The sequence below is a fragment of the Equus caballus genome, chromosome 9 (genome assembly GCF_041296265.1).
Source record: "Equus caballus isolate H_3958 breed thoroughbred chromosome 9, TB-T2T, whole genome shotgun sequence".
NCBI classification, from domain to species: Eukaryota; Metazoa; Chordata; class Mammalia; order Perissodactyla; family Equidae; genus Equus; species Equus caballus.
Window position 1 is genome coordinate 6,897,037 of NC_091692.1, and position 26,782 is coordinate 6,923,818.

Below are 26,782 nucleotides of genomic sequence, written 5' to 3' on the forward strand. Positions count from 1 at the left end.
TAGATTTTTAAAACTTAAAAACTCCGAGATGAAGTAAAATGAGAACAGCTCTTGTTTCCTGCCTTCAAATCTTGAAGCACCCAGTCAGATCTCTGCTCCCAGGGTGGAACAGTCAACCTGTCTGGCTGTCATTGTCCGGAGGTAAAGAACACAGCGCTGCTCGCTGGCTCCCTCTTGGTCAGCTCTCCTCCAGATCAAACCCGACATGCACCCCTGTTGATTTTACCTCCTACGTATGTCTCAAGTAAGGCCCCTTCTCGCCATCCCCGCCACCACCATCCGAGCATCTCTCTCCCAGGCTCCTGCTCGCGGCCTCCCAGTGATCTCCCCATGTATTGGGTTCTTGATCCCACTGTAACAAATTACACAAATGTAGTGGCTTAAAACAACACAAATTTCCTTCTCATACTGTTTTGGAGGGCAGACGTTCACCGTGGTTCTCAGCTGGGCTAAAGTCGGGGTGTTGGCGGGGCTGGCTCCTTCCGGAGGCTGTAGGGGTAAGTCCGTTTCCTTGCCTTTTCCAGCTCCAGCGGCGGCCTGTGTTCCGCGTTTAAGAGGCCCCTCCTCAATCTTCAAAGCGCCTCGCTCCGCTCTCTGCTTCCGTCATTACATACCCTTCTCTTCTGCTATGAAATCTCCCTCCGCCTCCCTCTTGGAAGGACACTTGTGGTTACAGTCAGGGCCCACCTGGATAATTCAGGAGACTCTCCCTGTCTCAAGATCCTTAACTGAACCTCAGCTGCAGAGTGAGTTTGTAGGATAACATTCACGAGTTGCAGGGAGCGGACTGCGCATGTCTCCGGGGCCGTTAGTCAGCCTCCCGCACCCTGCATCCACTCAGCCTCTCTGCAGTTCACCTTGGCCCTGCAGCCAGAGCGAAAGGCACGTGTGATCTGTAACTCCTCCCCCCCAGCGTAAACCCATCCGTGGATTCCATGGTCTTAGGATCGAGAGCACAGTCTTTACCATTCCCTGTGTGGCCTTAGTTTGCTAAGGCTGCCATAACAGAATACCGTAGACTCTGTTGCTAAAGCAACAGAAATTTGTATTCTCAAAGTTCTGGAAGCTCAAAATCTACAATCAAGGTGCTGGCAGGTTTGGTTTCCTTGCCTCCTAGGCTCGAAGATGGCCACCTTCTCGCTGTGTCCTCACATGTTCATCCCTCAGTCTGCATGTTGTCTCTGGCCTCATCTCCTTTTCTTATAAGAGCATCAGTCATATTGGATTAGGGCCCACCCATGTGACTTCACCCTACCTTAATTAACTCTTTAAAGACCCTATCTCCAAATATAGTTACATTCTGAGGTGCTGGGGGTGAGGATTTCGACATGTGGATGGGGGGAGGGTCATAATTCAGCCCATAACATGTGGTCTGACCACCTCTATCTCTTTGGCCTTGTCGTATGCCCTATATCATCCCGTCCTCTGGTCTCCAACCTTGGTGGTTTTCTTTCAAGTTCTTAAACTTGTCATGCCTTCCTGCCACAACCGCTCTTCACGTAGGTAGCTCCACCTGTCATCAGACCTCAGTCCAACCATCACTTCCTGCTGTGGATGGAATGTGTGTGTTCCCCCCAAATTTGTGTGTTGAAGCCCAATCCTCAGTGTGATGGTATTTGGAAGTGAGGTCTTTGGGAGGTAAGTAGATTTGGATGAGGTTATGGGGTAGAGCCGCCATGATGAGATTGGTGTCCTTGGAAAGAGTCCAGAGCTCACTCTCTCTGCCATGAGGACACAGCTCTCTGTGGACCAGGAAGCCAGCACTCACCAGACACCAAATCTGCCAGCACCTTGACCTTGGACTTCTCAGCCTCCAGAACTGTGGAGAATAAATGCTTGTTGTTCAATCCAGCCATTCAATGGTATTTTTGTTATAGCAGCCCAAATCGACGAAGATGCTTTCTCAGAGTAGCCTACGCAGACCTCTCTGATTTTTCCCTTCTCATGTGCTCATAGCTTCTCCACGTACCTCTCTATCAGAGCATTTGTTGCAGTTGTAGTATTACTTATGTTCATGTGATTCTTTTATTTATGCCCCTCCTCCCCATTCCCACTAATCTGCAAGCTCCATGAGTGTAGGGACCTTTATACCTTCTTAATACACACACACACACACACAGATACACACACATGCATGCATGCATGCATGCACACACACACGTACATATGTGTATATCACTGTTATGCCTTGTGCCTACAATACCTAGTAAAAATATTTATTGAATTAATGACTACTTTTTAAGCAAACACTCTTTTCAAAGGTCTACTACAATATCTTCCTTTCTCATTATCACTGGGAAAAAGGAGACTGGTATATGTGTGGGTTGGAATAAATATTCAAGCTTTAGAATTTTTATCTTCTTTGAAATCTTTTATACAACCTCTTTTATAAAGAGTTCCATGAAAATGATCCTTAAATAAGAAAATTAAGAGGCGTTTTAGTTGGGAATTAATGTATTAACATATACTTAAAAATTGTGTGTTATGCGGAGATACAGAAGGTGTTTATATAGTGTCTATCACTTGTCTGCTGTTTTCCTGGAAGAATGTACATGTTTCTGGCTGTAAACAACTTCTTTGCCTTTTGAAGCTAGAGAATAAATTATGGCTTATTCATATTTTACCTTCTTTTTGTAGAGTATCCTTCAAATAGCTAACACATGAGCAAAAGACTTCAACTTTTAAAAAACTGAACGTGTGACCTTTAACATTCACAAACACGTATTAATCATTTGCTCTGTCTAGGGTCCTGTGAGAAGTCCTATTTGGCTGCCAGCCAAGGTTCATTTTTTTTTATACCTGGGATGTCAGGGCCACACAGTTGTGTTTGTAAAGAGAAGGTTTGTATATAAAACCTGTAAAACGACTTACAAAATCCCACCTCCCACAAATTCTGTCTTTGAAAGTACTGACTTAAATGGCACCCTTCTAGAATATACAAACTAATACAAAGTTCCTATTTTACTGAATTAGTAAAGATTATCCTAATATAAGGTTCCTGTTTATTCAGAAAACTATAAATTGAGTTAGTCCATGGGCCAAATATATAAAAAATGTTGGTAAAAAATAATTTTTCCTACGTAGTTTGCGGTGGTAAACAGTCATGGGTACATTTTAGCAACTGCCAAAGTAGAGCTGTCTCCTGGCTCCCTTCTTGAGTTGAAGATGAATGCAGGCTGTTGGCAGAGGAGAAGGAAAGCGTCTCCTTGGCGTGTTATCTGGCTCACAGGCTTGCCCTCTGTCGCTGTTAGAGAGACTCAAGTGTGGGATCCCGTTGACTTGAGGAAGATTGCTACTGTTGTTGAATCGGCTCTGACACACACAGTAAAGCAAGGAGTGATGTGCCCTTGCTGAACACTTCCTCTTCCTGCTTCCTGCCCGTCTTCCACTGGGGTTCCCATTTCCTGTGCTTTCCGGAGTGAGCTGAGAGCTCAGGGAGTGGAGTGATGTGGACAGTGGCGAGAGGCATCGATGGCACCCCACCGGGCTCACTCCAGGCAGAAGCTTTTAAGAGGGTGAGATGCATTTCATGATCTCGTCCTGGTTTTATTGCTGTTTCTGTTTTTCTTTTGACTCACTTCCCACTCATGGTTCCTAGAAGCTTCACCTACCTCTGGCTGCCCTCAGTGGCCCCTAAGCATTCTCTCTGAGCACCTCCTTTTCTGTGTGTTTGTAGTCTCTCTTGCACACTAAGCTGTGTCAGGTTGTACAATACTTTACCTTTCACTAATGAGCACACTGGGCGTTAATCCTCACACACTAATTCTCAGGAAGGTATTGCCAGAGAGAAGGGCTACAGTTCATTGCCTATTTACCACGTGTCAGTCACTTTACTAGATATTTCCATTTGATCCTTTCAACCAACCTATCATCCCTATTTTATAGATGGGGACCAGATCTTGAAGTGCAGAGAGGTTAAAAAAACGTCCCCAGATCCACCACCTAACATGTGGCAGGGCTGGGATTTGATTCGTTTTACATGACTTCACAGCCAACATCGACTCCCTTCCTTGGGATGTTTATGGTTTAACCAGGGATGCAGAGTTAATGATATAAATATGGTTTAACACTGTGGATAGAATTTCCAGCATCATTCCTAAACAATGGGATGTCTATCTCAACCAGGGATCTTTCTGGTGCCTTCAAGCCATGTCAGATAGGTAGCTGCCTACTCAAAGGATGTGTTTTAATAGTTATAACTTAGAACTATAGTTTATTACCAATAATATTTTTCTATGGTATATTAAAGTTACAAAATCATCTTCTTTCTTATTGGCTCTCTGAGTAACATGTAGATTCTTGGGAGTTAAGAGCAAAAGTGGGTAGATTAGAATAGAAGTTATTGTAGTAGTCCATAGTTCACATGAATAACAATGGTGGCAGTAGAAATAGAGCGAAGTAGTACATTAAAGATATGTGTTGGGGGGCCAGCCCCGTGGCCGAGTGGTTAAGTTCGCACACTCTGCTTCAGCAGCCCAGGGTTTCGCCGGTTTGGATCCTGGGTGCAGACATTAGGCCATGCTGAGGCAGCATCCCACATGCCACAACTAGAAGGACCCCGAAACTAAAATATACCCCTATGTACTGGGGGGATTTGGGAAGAAAAAGCAGGAAGAAAAAAAAAAGATTGGCAACAGTTGTTAGCTCAGGTGCCAATCAGAAAAAAAATACGTGTTGGGGGTAGCAGACAGAGGAGGCTGCAAAGAAGAAAAAAGAAATCCAGAAACATATGGTGGTCTGGCAGGTCCTGTAGATTGGCTCATTCTCACCCTCCGCCATCCCCTCCTGTATTGTTTTCCTATGCCTCTGTGGCCAGAATTTCCCAGAATACCTTGCAGCTAGAATTCTGTGTGTGACTGAGGTTCTGCCAAGGCATTGCACCCCCGTGAAGCATGTGACAAGAGGCACAGGTAAGGCTATGTCAGGGTAGCAAGTACAGAAGAGATCTTCTGGCAAACACAGCATCAAGTTTCCTGGTGCTGATGCGGCACCTGTTGCGGAAGTTCTCGCTTTCGGCACCCCTGTCGTGGGGTCTGAGTGGTGAGAGGCAGTGCTGCTGAACTTTTGCTGTTCAAACTTGTGACGTGGTTGGGCTTTTCTCCTGGCTCCCTGCATTTGTCCTGTTGAACATCGCAGCCTGACACTCTAGGCTTCTTGGAGATTTAGGAACTACCAATAACCCTCTTTCTGCTTCAACTAGCTGGAGGATTCTGTTGTCTTATTCCACAAGAAAGAATTGGGACAGGTCCCGGTATGAGAAAGCCAAGAAAAGGAGGCTAATTGTGTTTAGTACTGTTGAGAATGGAAATTGAAAAGCACATTCTTATTAAATTTAGGGATATGCGGTTCAGTGGTAACCCTAGCAAAAGCATGTTTTCTCGTTTTTGGTGGAAGTAGAAATCAGTTACGGTAAGTCCAAGAGTAAGTAGGAGGTGGGGAAGTGGAGAGAGCGCATGTGGACATCTCTATTGATAAGTTGACGGTGACGAGGAATACAGCAGAGGGGCAGGAGCTGAGCAGGATCAGAGGTCAAAGGAAGGGTTTTTTTAAGGTAAGAGATATCGGAGCCTGTTTGACTACTGGTGGGAAATACCCAGTGGAGAGGGAAACACAGGAGAGCGTGGGGCAGGGGACAGATCTGTGAGACGTTGAGCCAGTTATGTAACTTCTCTGGGACTTAGCTTCCTTACCTGTAAGGTTTGGATAATAAGATCTTCCTTTTAGGATTTTGGGGATTGGAGTGAAATAATGTGTATGAAGAAATTTTGATGCAGTCTCGTACTTAGTAAGGGCTTAATAAATGTATCCATTATTATTACTACAGCTACTATTATTGTCATTGTTATTGTCTTCTGCACACTTTAGAGTATTGCGAATGTTGAATAGCAATCAGTGTTGTCTCCTGATTTTATAGATCTTCCTTTCAGCTCTTCTAAGCTGGCCCCGTTGCCATATTACCGTCACAATTACATTCATTAAGGGAACATTTATCAAGCACTCAGTATGTGCCAAGTATGCATTTATCCGGGATACAAAACTGAGCAAAACTCGGGGCCAGCCTGGTGGCATAGCGGTTACGTTCACACGCTCCGCTTCGGCAACCCGGGGTTCGCTGGTTCAGATCCCAGGTGTGGACCTATGCACTGCTCATCAAGCCATGCTGTGGCAGGCGTCCCACATATAAAGTAGAGGAAGATGGGCACAGATCTTAGCTCAGGGCCAATCTTCCTCAGCAAAAAGAGGAGGATTGGCAGCAGATGTTAGCTCAGGGCTGATCTTCCTCAAAAAAAAAAAGGGAAAAGAAAACTGATCAAAACTTGTTCTCTGCCTCCAAGTAGCTTCTGGATCACTAGAGGAAAGAGAGATGGGTAAAGCATAAAGACTTTGTACCAAGTTTCATATTGTATCAGTCAGGGTTCTAGCAGGAGCAGAACTACTAGGAGATATGCGTATGGGGGTGTTATATTTATTCATTTATTCCTGCACACACACACTCAAACACACTCATGCACACACACCTACTTGTGTATTTATTATAGCTGGCTGAGCTAGCCCAAAGTCCACAGGCAGGAAGGCAGGCAGGAAGGAGTGTTATCTTCAGGTCTTCCTCCACTCGTTTATCATGGGTTAGCCTGCTTCTTCTGTTGAGCCGTCTCCCTTCTTGTGAAAGACTGTCTTCAAGTGGGAGGCATTCTCCCTCATATGCTCATCTACTATGTTACACACCAATTGGACCTTTATTTCACAGAATTAAATTGATGATAAGCATATTTACAAGTTTATTCTAATATGCACTGCTTAATTTCTTCAACACACTCTAGCTGCATTTATTCACAGATTTTATTTAGTCATCTGTGCAGCTAGTAAAAGTGATTGGCTGCCTGTAAATTAAGAGCAGAACGAGCTAAAATGTGAATTCATTAGTTTTCAACTTTAGTTTTTAATTTCACCTGCTGTTTACTGCTCAAAGGAATGATAAATTGTATTTTAAATGAAACATATATTTAAGGAAGAACCCTTAGCAACCAATATTCTTTTTTACTTAAAAATCTGCTTCTGAATCTGCTCTGAAAATTACAGCAGTGGTGTTAGACAGTGGCAACCACTGATGAATTTGCAAAGCTTTTTTTATAGTTCTTATTGCCAAAGGAACTCTAGGTATTGGGTTAGTTAGTCCAACTCTTTTTGTTGCAAGAGGTTGAAATCAGTTCAGGTTTTACCAAAGAAAACAAAAAACAGGTGGAGTGAGGTGCGTGGGGTGGGGATTATGGTTCTGAGGAGAGAGATAATGGTGATCAAGCACAGAGACACCCCCCCAGACAGTGCTCTCCATGCAGACAAGGGCTGGAAGTGTGTGGGCAATGAGCAACTCCAAGACCCCTAGTCTGGCTGAGGGTCCTCCTGCCCCCTGTTGCTGTTTCTCTCCGGAGTCTGTTCCACCCTCCTCCTCGCTCTTCCCTGACTTCTCTACTTTCTTGTGTGCACGTGGCCTGGCCTGGTCACCCTTGTTGCCACTTCTAGTCAATTGTCAACCACTAATTGGTATCAGTTGTCTGAGTCTCTCAGATCAGATTCCTGAAAGGATTTCGTTGGGCCTGTTCGTGTCCAGAGAAGTTGTGCAATATTCTCTTCGAGAACTGACTTGCCCTTTGATTTATACATATCAGAACGACGTTCTCCAACTTACCGAAAAGTTCTGTTCCAACCACTTCTGTGAAATGTGTGGTTTGGTCAGAGAAACCATGTTTTAAAGTCTGGTTCGATTCTCAGGTCATTGGCAAATAACCGTGAAACCCATGGAGAAAATGAACTGTAACTGGGTCCCCGTGCATCTCCTCTTTCTGGCTGTGTGTTTGTGCCTAGGACTCAGGCCAGGTGGGGACAGAAGGGCTCAGGGACGCTCAGTAGAGATGGGGAGGAGACTTCAAGGATATGGGGGATGGGCTCCAGTAGGGGGCGTTGAAAGGCTCTGTGAAGTCTGTGGTCCCTCTGTTTGGTGTGATGGCGCGGGGGAAGGTCCCAGTGAGAAGAGACCGTGCGGCCCCTCGGGGAGAGGCTCCAGGGAAGAAAGGTCAGAGCCGGCGAAGATCTCTTCTGTGCCCAGGGTCCCCGGCTCCTCCTGGCAGTGGCAGTCAGCGAGGCTCTGCGTGGCAGTCCCAGCAATTGGTGTGGACAAGTCTTCTGTTGGTTCACTGTCCCTCAGCAAAGCAGCGGCCTGTTCTCCTTCAGAAAGAAACTTCTAAGGAAAAGCTTCAGGTGGGGCCCCAATTCCACTGGCAAATATAATCCCTACAAGCCAGATGTGGAAGAAATAGTGTGGATCATCGTCATTGTTATTCCTGACTGTAAATGTCAGAACTCTTTGGAGAGTAAGTGGACTGGATTTGCTGAGAGCCTCAGACAAGTGGGAGGAAGTGTTCCTGGGCATCCCCCGGCCGGCCAGGGCTGCTGGAGGACCCGCCCTTAACACCTTACTCTCCAGGAAGTCTCACTCCCCAGGAGTTTCAAAACTTAGGTAACTTGAACCGGGACTTGGATCTGAAGTTCGGCCTTATTATCTCTTTACAGATTTGTCCTGGGTTAACCTGGTGATATTTGTAGCTTCAGAGTCCCTTAATTTAAAAGTAAAATGAACGCTGTTTTCTCCCGACATTTTATTATAAAGTAAGGTTGCCTTCCTGGAGGTAAAGTCCTCCTGAAATAAAGTTGGATACTTGATAAGGAAAGGATTAAGGTGGCGGCCACCCTGTACTTATTTTTCACCTATTTCTTCTCCAAATGACAGCACGGTTCCCTGTTTCCTTCTTGGTAGCTTAGGAAATTTCTTTTGGACCGAGGGATTCTGTGACCCGACCTTCTGCAGCTCTAGGAACTTGGCACCCATCGTCCTGAGACTTTGATTAGTGGGTGCTGCCATTAGAGCACATATAATCACCTGAAAATTGACTCATTTGTTTATTCCCCGAGTACTTATTGGGGGCCCACTCTGTCTCAGACACTCTTCTCTGTGCTGGGAAACGTCAGTACACAAAACAAAAAATGGCCACCCTCAGAGACCTAATATTCTGGTGGTGCAGCCCAGACCTTAGACATAATAAAGAGTAAATTTATTTTAGACTATGGAGGTGAGGAGTGGGAGGGAGCGCGGCAGTTGTAAATAGGGTGGTCAGGGTTGGTTTTGCAGAGAGAGAGCCGTCTGAGCAAAGACTGAAGGGGTGAGGAAGCAAGCAGCGTGGATGTCTGAAGGAGGAGCATTCCTGGAAGATGGGACAGCCAGTGAAAAGGCCCTGGGGCACGGTGCTGCTGGCACGTTCAGGGCCAGCAAGGATAGGGGAGAGGTGGGAGTGGAGGGAGGAAGTAGGAGAAGGAGAAAGAAGGATGGAGGGGGGCCAGATCGAATGGGGCCTTAGAGGCCCCTGCAAGGACTTTGGCTTTTATTCTGCGTGAAATGTGGAGCCAGAGGGTTCTGAGCTGAGGAGGGGTATGATCAGACTCTGGTTTTTAGGGAATGAGGCTGCCTACTGTTATTGAGAAGGAACTGGGAGATGGGGAAGGCTGGACAAGGATGGAAACAGGGATCCAGGGAAGAGACTGTTACACAAATCCAGGCAAGAGATGATGGTGAGTTGACAGAGTCGAGTTCTGATAACTCTGAGGTGGTGAGAAGTGACTGCACTCTGGACATATTCTGAAGGTAAGGAGCACAGAACTCTCACATGGATTGGATGTGATTGGTTGAGTTAAATTTTGACTTATATAAAACAAATGGAATGCCTAATTTATGTGGTAAGTTCAAAATTCTGTATACAGAAGTTAAATCCAGTAGAGTCGACCCACATTGGTGTTGATTTCCCCTCTCTCCGTACATTTGGTTGGAAAAAATATACAGGTCACGTTAGCTGAGCTTGAATTTAATATTGGGCTTTACAGAAATAGATATTTCTGTTCAGGGCTTTTCCGAGAGGATTTTTAAAAATACTCAAGTTGTGTGTTCTCACTTGCATAATGTTAATAAAAGGCTTGAAACTTCAGCCAAAGATTTTTGCAATCACTTTCTCTCCTAAGTGTGCGGCTGACTGATCTGCCATTAGGCAAGCCAAGTCACACTTCATTGAATATTAAATTGTCAAGATATTAAAGTTAAAACTTGCTGTAGTAAACCCAGCATTAACAACACTGATTGCTGAGATAGTGTAGTTGTGTGGTTGGAAGGCGTGGTTCCAAAACTTAACACTAGGTTTCAACTCTGTTGGACTGAGTTTTATTTCTCGCCCCATCATCAGATCACCAAACCAGTCTGATTTTCATCTGCCAGTGACTCTACTCGTCTTGGTGTAGAGAAATAATATACGGAGTATAAAGCAGTCAAAAAAACACTTCCTTGGTTTCAGAGGGCCCAGGGAATAATATAATCAATGGGCTAACAATGGGAAGCAATCGTTTTTAAAGTGTTTCTGCTATAGCTGTTCGTTAGCACTGCATAGATTTGCCATTCACCTTGTTTTTCTGTGTACCTAGCGTGAAATTTGAAGAATTTAATCTGAAGTGAGGAGTAGGGTTCTGTTGACTATTTTTGGACATGGTCTTTATCAATTGACTCAAGTCTAATCTTTCTTTGAGCATGACCGTTAGTGGTAGTATTTTAAGTTAATTAAAAAATCAGTTGTTCCTGTTACTGATATATCCTTTGCTTCTTTTGTAACATGCTTTAAAATCTGTGGGTCTGATTTCGTGTTCCACACTGTAGTTGACGTGTCATTGTCATCAGTCACTAAATATATAATGTCTAGTTATGTGTTTTCAAAGGAAGTTTTTAGAGTAAATCCTAATGTGGGGAAACACAATCTCAAATACGAAAAATTCTCTGTAAAGTTTGTCGGATGTGACTGTGTGCTTTCCTGGTGAATGGAAGTCTTAAAGAGTTGTTCTGCCGGTTGGACCATCCCATATCTCCCATGGCTTGCTCTCCAGGAGCCATTTTTGCTGTGGCCTGAATTTCGTTCTCTTTTCCAGAATTTCTATACAACTTTCTTACTATACAGAAAGCCCCAACAGGCAAATGGGTTGGCTTTCTGCACATTGTTCCTAGAAATCCAGTTAATATCCAGAGCCAGCTCTTCAAATCTTATTGGGTTGAAATGAGTAAGCAAGGACAGTTTCTAAGAGTGAGTGTTGACACATGCCTTTTGGCATCTTACTGCTATAAATCCGTAGGAAGGGTGTTAGGATTAAGGTGACCTCGAAGGCATTTGGGTATAGACAGAAGAATTGATCAAGTTAAGTGGGCTGGTGTCAGAAGCCGTCCTCTTTTCTGATGCGCTGTTATAAATCTCTTATGGAAACCAGATGTTTTTGTTTTGAGAAAGGCTGATGAGCCTCAGTCCGTGTCTTAGAAATCTGCATTCAATTTACAAAGGACACCATTTAGAGAAATTCAAGATTTAAATAGATACTGTTAACTTCTTGTGAAAAAATTGTAATTTTCCCAAGTATATCATATTTATAGATATGCTGTTTATCTTCTTCTAGGAAAACAAAAGCTGTTCATTGGAATAAAAACTTTGAGTTTTATTTGTCAGTTAACTCAGTAATTGGTAGTATTCTTATGTAATTGAACACTGGAGCTTTGTTCTCTTGCAAGAAATTACTCTGGATAATGCCTGTGTCTGTGATGTGCTGTATGAGGGGCCTCTGTTGCGTAAGAAGAAGGAATCCGGTGGTAGTTGGTATGGTACAATCTGACTGAGATGTTGATGACCAGTGGAAGTAATAGTGCAAGTAGAAGTATTATTTTAGATAATTCACTTTTCTCCTTTAATATATGCATATATACTAATAACTGAAAGCTAGTAGAAGAAAAAGTCATGGTTATATAAATGCCAGATTCTTGAGAAACTTTAAATAAAAATGGTGTATATTTTTTCATAATAGAATAACTTCATAGATTTTAAAATATCAAACTTTACATGAACATTGTAAAAATTACAAACAAGAGAGAAAGCAAAATTGGCTTATAACTCTGCTCCTGAGGAAAACCATTGCTAACCTTTTGGAATGTCCAGTCAGAATTTTTTCTCCCTTTATGTATACATATCCCTCCATCCTGAGGTCATATACATATACTCATTTGGATTTCCTTTTTTTCGAATTAATATGTGAAATATGTTTCCATTTTAATAAGTGTAGAGCTATATCTCTGTTTTTAACCTTACATATTATTTGTTCATATTTAATTCAAAATTTATTGACGATTGTTTAGGAAATTTGCATTTCTTAATAATTTAAGAACTTCTTTGATAAATATACTTGTGTGCATGTCTGTATTTTCCCTTAGATGCAGAATTGCTAAAACAAAGGGGGTGCACAGTTAAATCTGCTCCCTTTTGCCAGGCGGCCTCCGTCAACATGTATACTCCGTCAACATGTATACTTCTACCAGCAGTGGTTGGAAGTGCCAATTTCCTCATATGTTGACCAGCACAGACCATGATTCCTTATAATTTTTATGAATCTCATAGAAAAATTGTCTCTGTATTTTAAATTTTTAAAATTTGCAAACTTAAGTAAAAATCTCCCATAACCGTACCACTTAAAAATTGTGTGTGTGTGTGTGTCTGTACACGGGTAGATGTGTATCTAATTATAAAAGAAACGAAAGAGCTCTCCTGGCCCGGTCAGTCTTCTGTTTCTTAAGGTGTGTAGTAGCTTTTTAGCAAACTACTTTGTTTTTTAAAAGCAGTGAAATGATGCCTAACATACTAGTCTGCAACTTGCCTGTTTCTCTTAATAGATCGTGAACAAAAGTATTCCTCTTAATAGACCGTGGATGTATTCTGATGACCTTCTTTTTAGTGACTTCATGGTGTGTCTCCTGTATGGCTGTTCTGTACTTTGTTCCCCCATCAAGGAAATTTTTTTTGTTTGATTTAGCAATTCCAACCTTTGGGAATTTTTCCTGCAGAAATCCTTGCACAAGGGCAAAAAGGTATGTGCAGACATACACAAGGATGTTCACTGTGCCATTATTTTTAATAACGAAAAATTGAAAAGTACCTCAACGTCAAGAAGAGATTGGTTTAAAAATATAATCTTGTGAAATGTTATACCTTCAAAATTTTAAAATGTAGTAAACCTACTATTAACCTGAAAAGATGCCCATGATTTATTGTGAAGAATTAAGTAGCAGAATAATACATGTAGTGTAATCACGTTCGTGTTTAGACACTCCAAACAGTATAATATAAACACAGATAGGTATTTAATGCATTTTAAATCGTTTGAAGTTTTGCAGTAAATTATTAAAGGCTGTTCCGTTTAGGGGTGGGACCTGACTGCACAGGGTTGGAAGGAGAGTGGGGAGGAATAAAAAGCTTTCCTCGTTTTATTTTACGCACATTTCTATTGAAATTTTAACAAGGCTTTATTTTGTAATAAACGTTTTTAAAAATGAAAAGTACATTTAAACTCTACAAAAACAGGGAAAAATAAAAAGTTTAAGTGAGACGAGATAGTTTCTGAGATTCCACCTGCTTAACAGTTTATGAGTCCATGAAAACACATATAAGTAGAAAGTAGTATTTCTTAGAGGCACAAAATGTTTCATTCACAATGTGGTAGAAGAGTGAGAAGATGAAAAGAAGAAGAGAGTAAATCATAGAGTCGGAAGGGAGTTAGCTGGAAGCAGAAGTGGGCGCCATTGACCTTGGTTCTAGAGGAACACAGAAGAACTCAAATTCCTCTTCTTCAAGATTGCTCTACACATACGTACGAGCAGCGATGTGGGCCATAAGCCTTCCGTTTTCTAGACAAAATATTCCAGTTGTTCCCAGTGAGATCTTTTGCTGTCCTGATCACCCTGTTGTGTTTGTTGCAATTTGTCAATGTCCATCTTGAAATGTGGCGACCGGAATCAACTACCACTGCCAACTCCAGACTCATCAGTGTCTGGTACAGTCAGATTGAACCTTCCTTGTGCAGGAAACACTTTTTTTTTTCTTTTAAATCCAGACCAAGATTATTCCTAAACCTTCGCCTTGTGTTTTCTCCTGAAAATTGCTAGTCAGCAGTCCTACTGTTTTTCTTCATTATTTGTCTGGCTTCTCGTTCTGTTTTGTTTTTTCTGGCTGTCTTTTGTTGTTGAACCCTTTGCCTCCTTAGGAGCTGTAGTAGACAGTGATTTCTCAGATTGCCTCGGCTTTTCTATTAACAAAAATGTCAGCTCATATGAGTCACATTTTTAATTGATATCAGCTTCAAGGAAGGAAGCTAACTTGGCGTGAGCCCTGTAGATCACCTGAAGAGTTTCCTTTTGTCACCAGGGAATTGTGTAAACTGGGGAAAGAATAAATAAGAGTGCCCTCTTTGGGCAGATGAAGTACAAAAAGTTCTTCTCTGGGTGGATGAATTAGAAAAACATCCTTCCTCCATGGGTGAAGAAGCCTGGGGACCTGGGTCGAGTGGGGACTGTATTTTGGCGCCATCTTACTGGTGTGCAGGATATAACTGTAAAAGCTTGCAGCAGCCTGGATTGCAATACTACCTGTGTTCCAAAAAAAATAAAAAGCCCCGTAGACATTGTGGCTGCCTCTTTGCAGCACAGTTTTCTAATTTTTGGTGTAGGGGGTTCTTGAGAAGACACCTTCCACATCAGTTACTCCTGGTTTTGTTGTTTCTTCCTGTTTTTTTTTTTTTTTAATTAACAGTATTATTGAGGTATAATTCACATACAGTAACATTCATCCCATTGTAAAATATAATTCAATGACTTGTGTGTGTGTGTGTGTGAGGAAGACTGGCCCTGAGCTAACATCTGCTGCCAATCTTCCTCTTTTTGCTTGAGGAAGATTGTCGCTGAGCTAACGTGTGCCAATCTTCCTCTATTTTATGTAGGATGCTGCCACAGCATGGCTTGATGAGCTGTGCTAGGTCCACACCCAGAATCCAAACCTGTGAACCCCGGGCCACCAAAGTGCAGTGTGTGAACTTAACCACTACGCCATGATTTAACCCCAGCCCCCAATGATTTTTAATAAATTGTTAGCAAATTTTTAATAAATTGATAGCAAATATCACTATAGTCTAGATCTAGAACATTTCCATCACCGCAAAAAGTTCTCTGGTACCCATTTGCAATCAGTTCCTGCTCCCACCTCCAGCCCCATGCAATCACTGGTCTGCTTTCTGTCTTTATAGATTTGCCTTTTCTGGAAATCTCATAAAAATTGGATCCTCTCTTCCTGTAGCTGCTTTCTCCTCCTAATCTGCTAGAGGTACAATAGCTGGATGTTAGTCCTGTCCACTTCGACTGCTGCTACAAACCCTTACTCATCTCTTTCTTCCCATTCTGCCTCAACAGTCAAACATGCTCTATTATCTCCCATCCCAGAGCATTCTCCCTTGTCCAACATCCTCTCCAGCCACCACCCTTTCTGTCTGGCCCATTTCTGAGCCCAACTTCTCAAGATTGGACCTCATGGACTAGCTTCCCCTCTTCTCCCCTGTGAACTCTCCTTTTAAAAAGTCTTTTTAACGTAATATTTGATATGAATAAAATGACATTAAAAAGAACATGTGATATATATGTAAATTTTAAAGCCTAGGAACATAGTGAATATCTACACCTGTCGCCCCCTCCATCCACCAGCCTTACAAACAGCAGAACCCATGACTCAAAGTCTCGGCCTCTCTTACTCATCTCTACATTGTTTTGTCCTCTTTGGTCATTTCTGACTCTTTCTAATTCCATTTTTAAACAAGAAATCTGGGCTAAATTGTCTTTGAAATCCATTATATTGCTAAGATTCCCTGATTAGTACTGAGAGATTAATTTTTTGTTTAGAATATATTATAGAAGATTTATAGCTTACATTAATGAATATTACTATAATTTATTTTACTTTGAAGTCTTGGCTGAGAGCATGACATACAATTGTAACATCATTTCTATAGGAAATTTATTCTACTTTGTATCAATTTGTGCTTTAGATGCTAGGTTTTCTCCCCTAAATTTTGAAGCTAAAAGCTGAGCTTCCTGTAATATTCTCCCTCAACCCCATCTCTCCTCGGATGGAATTCATTTAACCAGTCCAGGGGCCCCAAGGGAGGTGTGGAAGTCAATTATTGCTACGACTTGATACTAATGGCTACTTATATATTTAATTAATGTAATACTTGACACTCAGGGAGAAACTCTTTATAGTTATCAAAACCAGGCCTTTGTTTTCATCTTTTATGCCTGGTGTTTAGCGTGTTCCCATTGTAACAGATGTTGGGGAGGAGCTGCCATGGATGTGAAAAAAAACACATCCCACTCACTCCCTCCTCCAGGCAGGAAAAGTTGCCTAGAAAGTGATTAGTGATAGATATTTGTAATATTTGTGATTGCATTTGTCACTTTTCCAAACTACGTTTTTATTGAACATTCACTGCATTTTTCGAAGTTCGAAATATTTTCTTAATCTTTTCTATTGTGTACTGATGTCATTAAAACAGTTAGCTCTTAAAAGCACTCATTTTTCTTGGACTGTTGTTTTATTTCCTTAGCGCATTCTAAAGAATATAGTAACTCTTTAATGAGTGCGAGTAAACCAAAAGTGGCTGACCGTCTCCTGGGTCAGCCCAGGAGCTGGCTGGGGCTAGGTCTCACGGGCACACCCTGCGAAGGTCTTCTCTTCTCCCTGCCAGGTGTGGGACAGGAGGGGAGGGAGCGCAGGTTAGAGCTCCGTGTTCACGTGGAAGATCCATTCCAGCCAAGTGGATTCCAAGCACAAGCCATCCCTGGGCTCTGGAGATGCTCATGTGTGGGCAGGTCCTGTGACTCCAACACACATATGCCTCAGAGTTTATTTTCAGTCTGAGAATTTCTAGTCATTAATATCCTCCTTGGCCAGTGTCTGCTGTTATCGAACACACATACTCTCCTTTTGTTCTGAAAATGCGTTATGTTTGTGGCTTGAGCTTCTATAATTCTAAATCTTTTGGTCAAACTCTTTGGGGTTTTCCTCCGACCTAAAATGAAAAAGAAACAAACGAGCCTATCTTCTATTTAAGTGAATGAGGGAAGATTTACTGACTGCACAGAGTAACTCGATGAGAGGGCTGGACTGGCGGTGTGGACCTGTGAAATGTCTTATAGGTGCAGACTGTGAAACATGCTCGCCTGGTTAGTGAGGCCCCAGGTCACCAGAGAATCTGGTTCTTCTTCGTACACTTAGGACTTTAACGAGTTTGCCCCAAACCTCATTTATAATTCCAGGCATCTTACGAAAACCTTTTTTGACTTCAGTCTCCTTTTTTCAGTCATCACAAATTCTGAAATAACCAGATTCAATTCCCTGAGGTTTAATTCTATATTTGTCTTAAACCTTCATCATCACTGCATCTAGTCAAAATGATAAGAAAAATTAATATGACTTTTTTTTATCATACTAATGAAACGATTTCATAAGATCTTAACTGCTGTAGCTAAAGGATAAAAAGCATTTCTTCATGAACTAAAGAGTCTGGTTAAGACCACTATTCGTAGTCAAAGATAAGACTTGGTTTATATGTAAGGCTCTCCTGTGTTAAACATAATCAGCATAAAATATTTAATAATTTATTTACTTAATTGAGTTTTCTCAGTTGTAGAAGAGAAAACAATGATGTCTTAAATTCTTAGATTTTTTTTTAGAAGACTTATGCTTTCAAGTCTTCACAGTTTTTGTGGTCTGAAAGTCTTGTATTTGTCATGCTTCTTGTTTGCGTTATGACAGATGATACATCAACTGTATGTTACTATGTAACGTCATTTTATTTCTGTTACATTTTTCCCATTTAAACCATAAAAGCTTCAAGATGAGGACCGAGGGCAGCGTCTGTGGTCTGTCCTCACGGCCATCTGCGCACAGTCGTGCAAAGCTGGTATTTTGCACAAGTAAGAGTGTTTGCGTTTCCTTTCACAGGTGGGGAGCATTAAGCGGGAAATGACCTTCACATTTCAAGCAGAGGACGTCAGACGTGACTCTAGCAAAAAAGTATCTCATCAACACTTGTTCCCCTTGGCCATGGAGGAGGATGTGAAAACGACAGACACCAAAAAAGCCAGCCGAGCCCTTGACCATGAAAAAGAAAACACTCGCTCCATATGTCTGCTGGAGCAAAAACGAAAAGTCGTTTCTTCGAATATTGATGTTCCTCCAGCAAGGTAAGGGGATGGCAGCCCTTGCGTGTGTGCCCGGGAAGTCAGTGGAGAGCGCGCACAGGCTCCACCGTATCTCTCTGAAGTGTACAGACTTAAGAAGGGTTTTCTGCCAGGAACTTGTTTCTGTTGCTTGTGTGAAATAGAGCAGCTGGCCCTGCTCTTCAGAACTGACTCTGAGGCTGCGATAGTTGGAAATACTGCAGCTCTAGAAAAGAATGTTTTGTTAGATTTTGGCAAATGAATAATAAAGAGCGAAAGAATAAGTTACAAAAAAGAAAAAGAAAAAAAGAAAAGAAACATGAAATGTAGGACTGAGCAGAGCCACTTAAAAGCAACGGTCCTCAGGTCTTGGGGCAGGGTTGGAGAGCTCTGGCTGCAGGCTGGATTCGGCCCCGGGCTGTTCTTTGTGGCCTGCGAGATCAGAGTGATTTTTCATTTTTAAAGGGTTAAAGAAAATGAAGAATATGTGACATAGATCATAGGTGGCCTGCAAAGCCTAAAATATTTTCATGTGACTCATTACAGAAAAAGTTTGCTGATCCCTGGTTTATATCATGGTGATCCTTTAAAGACAGATCTACCTTAGAACAGGGCCAAGAGGGTTTATCTGAAATAGCAAAAGGCTTTTCTCACGTTATAATTTTACTGAAACCACCTCCGGCAGCATTGAACCAAAGGATGGTATTATGGCAGAATGGCAATGGAATGGTGTAGAATATCCATACTTGACCTCTTCCTTATTTCCTTGCTTATCACTTATCTCATCTAGAAAGTAAGTTCCACCTTGGCCAGGATTTTAGTCCGTCTTGTTCATGCTTTATCCATGGTGCTAGGACGATGCTTAATTACATCCTAGGGGCTCAATAAACATTTGTTGGATGAAGGAAAGAAAGGAAATTCTGTAGTACAAAAGCTGGCTTATTTTTAATGAGTACCATATTTTGTTACCCAAAACCGTTTATAATGAAACTTTATAAGCAATTGTTTGAGAAGTCCTGCATTTCTTAGAGTGGTTTCTGACAGCTAACTAGGAAAATGGTATCTTTGGATAAGGGGTAAAGGTTCTTTTTCTACCTATTCATTTTTTGTAATTAAAATTTCCTTTATTTCTATGTTAAATCAAAAGTATCTTCTCTAGAAAATTACATATTTTTCTATTCTGCTACCAAATTTGTCAGACTTTCTAAAATTATAGGCCTCCTTGTTTTCCTTAACCTTTAATTGAAAATTTTCATATCTTTGTTACTTCTAACTACTTAGAATTATTTGCTTTTCTAATTTTTTCATGCAAAATACCTGTTAAATTCTTTAGGATTAGTTCCTTTCAGTAGGGGTTCATTGTGAAATGTTTTATCATGCCCTGAACCTGTTTGGCACCTCAATTCATATCTGTTATTTGGGTGACTCATAGGAAACATGACATGTTAATTTGAAATGTGAAGAGCTGTGGTTTTATTTTCTTCCTAAGTTTGTAGGGCAAAGATTAGACTTCCTAACGTCAGAGAGTTTAATGCCAACTTGCAATTCTACAGGCCTTACTCTACGTAAGGTTTTCATTAGATGATTTTATATGTTAAAAGACCTGGAGTTAATAATTTCAAATTGCCATAGATTGTTTTAGGTTTATCTTTATTCTTAAATTTCACCCCACTTGCAATAGTTTCTGGGAAAAATAATGAAAAGAAGAGGAATAAAAATGCTTCTGCCTTTTCTGACTTTGGTGTGTGGAATATTTTTTTCCACCTTCTCAAATTCACTGAGTGTACTTAAAAGTTATGAGTCAAGCTAGTGTTCTGTGGGGTTCTTAAACAGTATAGGGGAATTAATTAGGTTTTAAGTCCATTAATGTACGGCAAAAATTCCCCAATGACAGGGTATAATTTAGACATATTAATCTATTGTGGGAAGTACTAGTTAAAGCTTCGTTGTTTGAGATCTCCACTAATACATTTGTTTTCATTGCTATGGTAAGAATTGAATCATCGCAAATATGCCGACAGTTGGCGAAATGAATTGCTCTTTTTTTTTTAAGTGATGATGAAGGAATCACAAATTGTGGAGTTTAATTATCTAACTCTCAACACTTTCTGTTCTATTCCCATTTACTGTTAGCAAGTTATTTTGTAAATGTCAACTTTCCACTGTCATCGAAAGTAGATCAATATTTTGTTTTAAAGAAATTCTTTTACCTAACGTGGTAGGAAGATACAAGATTTTTCTTTTTGTTTATTAAGGAGAAATATAATTATATCTGTTGGCAGTATATAAATATGAAGTTTGAGTAAGTCTACAGTATAGTGAAATTTATTGGTATAGGGAAATTTATATATCTATATCATATATAATATATACTAGTATGTATTTTATATTTATATCTATATAAATATACATAATCTATATAGCTATATCTATTTACATAATTATTGCAACTTATTCTCCCAAATCCAGATGTTATATATTGGCCAGTTCTAGAAAGGCAGGATAATCATTTTAGACGAAAGGGTGTCACTTGTGTAGAGCTCAACAGTTTAAAATCAGTTCGCTATCATCTTTCTCAGTTTATCTTTTGCTTATTTTCACTATAGCCCAGAAAGTTTTCATTGACCTTATGCTGTTTGTGGTTTGTAAAATGAAACTTGCAGTTTATTTTCTATGGTTTGTGTAATGAAAACAATGGATATATTTTATGTTTTCTCATGTCCCTGGAAAGGTCTGGGGACCAGCCCCCCCTTAACCTCTATAGCTCACTGTGATTGAGCATCACTGACTTCATCTCCTGCTTCCATTCAGTAAACATTTGTTGAGTACCTGCCGTGAACCCAGTACTCAGTAAAGAAATGCGTGAGATGGGGTGGCAACCCTACAGGAGCTCACAGAATCACAGTTCCTAACTTGCTGCCTTCTCCTTAGAACTGGGTGAATTTGTATGTAAAGGAGAATCTCTTAATCTTAAGAAATTATTAATTTGACACAATTACTTAAAGGCCTAATTTTCTTTTATTAGTACCTTTTTCAATATGTGGACGAATGGAATGGAGAAGGAGGAACTCTGGATCTGAGAGCTATCTTACAAAATCCCTGTTTGTTTACCTGTTTTCTGAGGCCCCATTTAAAAGTTGCTAGTTTCAGGAAAATAAAAATTTATGTAAGTTTTTAATCCAGGTGTGTTAGGCTGGGTCATCCAAGAAGTAAAAGCCAAGACAGGATTAAACATGCCAAGTGTTCTGTTAGGGCAAACATCTGTGGGAGAAAGAGGGTGGGGGATGGCAAGGAAGGAGGGACTTGCAGGTCTGAGCCCGGTGAGGGAGAGATGGAGGGACGGTTGGGTCGAAGTGTCCCAGGCTGCCTCGCACGGCCATCAGGAGTCCTGCATTCTATTAATGCACAGAGTCCACTTTCCCCTGGGATATTGCGTGATCGATTTCAGGAAGAAACAGTGTTTTCTTTTTGGGGGGTGGTAGTGGTGTATGCATTATAGACTTGAGATACTCAAGATACTCCTCAAATTCTTCCAAGTTCTTAAGTGGAGAAAACTAAACAAAGAGAGAAAGAGAGTGTAAGAGAACATGTCAACAATTAGTGTTTCTCTTTGGAACTAAAGGTCTATCATTAACAGAAAAAATATCTTCCCGACTTGAAGAATTAGTGGGGAGCAATAATGTGGGTCGAGGGAACCAGTACCAGGAGCAGCGATGCTCAATGACCAGTCTCTCTCTGTGCATGTTTAGTGACTTGTTCATTTAGTGATGTCCGGTTATAAAAAATAACGGCCCCTCCCCAAAAGACTGTGAATTGAGAATGAGTAGTTGCACGTTATAAATATGTTATCTTAAGTATTTTTTAATCTCAAGGGAAAAATACTAGCTTTATTGATCTCTATAGAGAGTTTAGGAAAATGAGCTTGAATAGTGTAAGGACAGGAATAAAAGAGGCGGGGGTGTGAACTCTGGAAGAGTCGAGCCAGAATGGAATTCCAATACTGTAAATACGAAAGAAATGAATCAGAGGCCGAATTAAGACAAAGACCAGTCAGAGATTTCCTGTGGGCAGAGCTCACTGGTTCATTAGCCAAGACAGTAATTTCAGCCCGATGTGAAAAAGATGAGGAACATGGGCCCAGATAATAAATGAGTCATGCTCAGCTCAGTGGTGGAAATTGGAGGAGAAAGAAGATTTGAAATCCAGAGTAGGAAATTTACAGATTGGCCAGGGATGTAAGGCGTGGAAGTAGTTCCTGGAATGAGCGCCAAGCTAGCAGAGTAACATGAGACTTCTTATGATTTGGCCTGATTGAATTTGGTTGGTAACACCAAATTCTTTCACAGTGCAAGGAATGTCCCTTTGAGTGTTTGAACTGACCCGATGGGTAACGAGGCAGCGTGGTAAAACCTGTAAGTATCAGAAAAGAGAACGTAAAGGGCTCAGGAGAGTCGCCTTTGGAGGAGAAATTTTCCACTCATTTTAACTCTGCTTGGTTGTGCGGAGGAGTTGGGAATACCTCTAGGCTGGTTTCTTTATACGGTTCATAAAGATTGTTCCAGTGTTTGTATACATTTTAAAGACTGATGTCATGTTCTTTGGCATATATGAATTTAAATCTGCTACGTTTAAAGTCTGATTGTGTAGTAAATAATGTAGACATTTACCCAAAGAGAAATAAAGGGAAACAAGTGCTAGACACTCTCTATGATAGCATCATGTAAGAACTAAGAAATTGTAAAAGGGTTGTAAATTGTGAGGTAGTGTAAGTAATGAAAATGAAAGGTTTCTGATCTGTGTGTGCCAGATGGGTTATGTCATGGGTTATGTTGTGTCCCCTAAAAGATATGTGGAAGTCGTGATCCCCCAGGACCTGCAAATGTGACCTTATTTGGAAATAGAGTCTTTGCAAATGTAGTAAGTCAAGATGAGGTCATTAGGGTGGGCTGCATCCCAATACGACTAGGGTCATTATAAGAAGCAGAGAGGAGACAGGGACACATAGGGAGAATGCCATGAGACAACGGAGGCAGAGTCTGGAGTGATGTGTCTACAAGCCAAGCAACACCAAGGATGCCAGCAACACCAGAAGCGAAGTAAGAGAAAGGGATGGAACGGATTCTGCCCCAGAGCCTTCAGAAAGAGTGCTGTGGTCTGAATGCGTCCATGCAAAATTCGTTTGTTGAAACCTAACCCCAAGGTGGTGGTACTAGGAAGAGGGGCCTCTGGGAGGTGATTAGGTCATGAGGACGGAGCCCTCGTGAGTGGAGTTAGTGCCCTTATGAAAGAGGCCCAGTGAGCTCTCTGGCCCGCTTCCGCCACACGAGGATGCAAAAAGTCTGCAGCCTACAGGAGAGCCCTCCACTGACCATGCGGTTGCCCTCATCTGAGACCTGCCACCTACCGAACGAGGGGGAAATCGATTTCTGTTCTTTATACGCTACCAGGCCTGTGGTATTTTATTATAGAAGCCTGAGGGGACCAAGAGAGAATATGGCTCTGCCAAGTGCCTTGATTTCAGACTTCTACCCTCCAGAATTGTGAAAGAGTGAACTTCTGTTGTTTTAAACCACACACTTTGTGGTGATTGTTAGAGTCCCTCTGGGAAATTAACCTAGGTCGCTAGTGCTGATCCGTACAGCTGCTGTCTTGCCCTATGGGTCTACTTGGAATAGATTAATTACTCATATTCATTAATTAAGTTAAGATTTATACTTAATAACATTATTAATTACCTATACCTCTTAGGGAGAGACACTATCATTGCATTTTCTATTATTTCTTACTATAGAGAAAACTTTTATGCAATGTCTTTTTATAATAGCATTTTCATTAAAGCAGTAACTTACCTCATCAAGTAAATTATGTAGAATTTTGTTTTTCCTATAGCTGTTCAAATTGTGGATATTTGTTTAGCTTGTCTCTAAATCAAGTTTACTGAGATATAATTTACATATAGTAAAATACACCCATTTAACTATACACTTTGAGTTTTAACAAATATATGTACCCATGTAATTAATGCTATAATCAAGGTACAGAAATTTTCGTCACCCAAAAAAGTTTTGTTGTGCCCCTTTGCAAACAGCCCCTTCTCCCACCTTTAGCCTTAGGCAGCCAATATTTTATATTCTGTCACTGTAGATTAGTTTTATCTTTGTTAGCATTCATATAAATGGAATCATACATGATGTATTTTGGGTATCTGGCTTCATTCACTCAGCGTAATGTTTTTTGAGATCTACTATATTTTGTGTCTGTATTTGTCCGTAGTTTGTTACTTTTTATTGTCATAGAGTATTCCTGTCATGTGAATGTATGAGAATCTGGTCATCCATTCACCTCTGATGAGTATTTGGGTTGTGTCCATTTTGGGGTTATTATTAATAAATCTGCTAGTATTTTTGTGTATATACCTTTGGTTGGAATGTTTTCATTTTTCCTGGGTAAATACCCAAGAGTGGAATTGATGGGTCATATGGCCATTGTATACTTAAATTTTAAGAAACTGCCAAACTTGTTCAAGGTGGTTGTACCATTTTACATTCCTGCCAGTATGGTATGAGAGTTGCAGTGGTTTTACTGGTTCACCAACACTTAATATTGCCAATGTATTTGATTTTAATCATTCTGTGCAGTGGTATCAGATGGTCACTTTCCTTTGAATTTTTCTTATGCCTGGTGATTTCATGTGCTCATTAAGCGTTCACTTATCTTCTTTTATAAAGTATCTTTTCAAGTCTTTGCCTATTAAAAAATTGCATTGTTCGTCTTCTAATTATTGAGTTGTAAGAATTCTTTATGTATTCTGAAATCAAGACCTTTGACAAATATGTCAATGTGTATATTTTCTTCTAGTCTGTAGCTTGCTTTTTGGTTTCTTAATGGTGTCTTTGGAAGAGCAGAAGTCTTTAATTTTGATAAAGTCCAAATTTTAATTTTTTTCTTTAGTGATTTATGCTTTTTATTTCCTAAGACTTTTTTTCTCTCCCCTTTAAGATATTTCACTTTTATCTTTTGTATGTAGTTCTATGATCCATTTAAAATTAATTTTTTCATATGGTGTGACATAAGGATGGAGGTTCCTTTTTTTCCCCATATGGACATGGAGTTGTTACAGTTGTTGGAAAGATTATCCTTTCCCCATTGCATGACATTGACATCTTTTTAAAAAATCAACTGGCCACATATGTGTGTGTCTAATGCTGGACTCTGCTCTGGCATTTATAGTATGTCTGTCCTGTTGCCAGCACTACACTCTCTTGATTGCTCAGGTTATGATAAGTCTCAAAATTAGGTAGTAGAGTCTTCCAACTTTGTTCCTCTTTTTCAACCATATTTTTGACAATTCCATGTTTGTTGGATTTCCATATAAATTTTAGAATATTTTGCCAATTTCTACCCCCCAAAAAAGCCTTTTGGGATTTTGATTGGTATTACATTGAATCTGTAGGTCAATGTGGGGTGAATTGACATGTTGAGAATATTGAGTCTTCTAGTTCATAAGCATCTTTCCATCCACTCAGGTCTTTCATTCTTCTCACTAGTGTTTGTAGCGCTCACTGCTTAGGTCTTGCACTTATTTTGTTAATTCATTCCTAAGTATTTTATCTTTTTAGATACTGTTCAAAATGACATTATTTTAAATGTCAACTTCCAGCTCTTCATTGCTGGTACACAGAAATACAACTGGCTCTTGTATTTTGACCATGTGTACTGAAATCTTGCTGAAGTTAGGCGTAAGGGTTTTTTTAGCTTTTTTTGGTAGTTTCCTTAGAGCCTCTACATAGATGATCATGTCGCCTACAAATAAAGACAACTCATTACTTTTCCTTTCCTAGATGAACACTCTTCATTTGTTTTTTGTCTTGCTGCCCTGGCTTGGACCTCCGCTACAATACTGAATATGTGTCGTGTTCTTAAAGGGGAAAGCATTCAGTCTTTCGCCAGTAAGAATGATGATAGCTGCAGAGTTCTTTTTGCTGCTCTTGTCGTTTTCTGTTTTTTATGAAGTACTCTCCTACTCCTAATTTGCTGAGTGTTTTTTAATCATCAATAGATGTCGAAGGTTGCAAAAAAAATTTGCATCTATTTACGTGAGCATATTTTTAAAAATTATTTTAATATGTCAAATTACATTGATTGGTTTTTGACCGTCGAATGAGTCAACTTTGCATTCCTGAGCTAAAAGCCCCTTATATATTGAAGGATTAATTTGTGCTAAAACTCTATTAGGGATTAATTCATCTCCATTTATTGACCTGTCATTATGTTTATTTGGATCTCTCTGTCTGGTTTTGATGTCGTTTTAATGCTGGCCTCATAGAATGGGTTGGGAAGTGTTTTCTCCTCCTCTGTTTTCTGAGTTTGTTTTAGGACTGATATTACTTTTCTCTCTCTCTCTCTCTTTTTTTTTTTTTTGAGGAAGATTAGCCCTGAGCTAACATCTGCTACCAATCCTCCCCTTTTTCCTGAGGAAGACTGGCCCTGAGCTAACATCCATGCCCATCTTCCTCTACTTTATATGTGGGACTCCTGCCGCAGCATGGCTTGCCAAGTGGTGCGTAGGTCCACGCCCAGGATCCAAACCAGCAAACCCTGGGCCATCCAAGCCTAACGTGC

The 26,782-nt window shown here is 40.7% G+C and overlaps 1 protein-coding gene across 1 annotated transcript in view; it reads left to right on the plus strand.

Moving 5' to 3' along the window:
* The window catches only part of ZNF704 (zinc finger protein 704), a 210,981-nt gene that overhangs the window by 25,478 nt on the left and 158,721 nt on the right, over positions 1–26,782 (plus strand). The window contains exon 2 of the mRNA XM_023648396.2: positions 17,943–18,184. Within this exon, the coding sequence (XP_023504164.2) occupies positions 17,943–18,184 (242 nt within the window). The remainder of the gene's footprint in view (positions 1–17,942; positions 18,185–26,782) is intronic.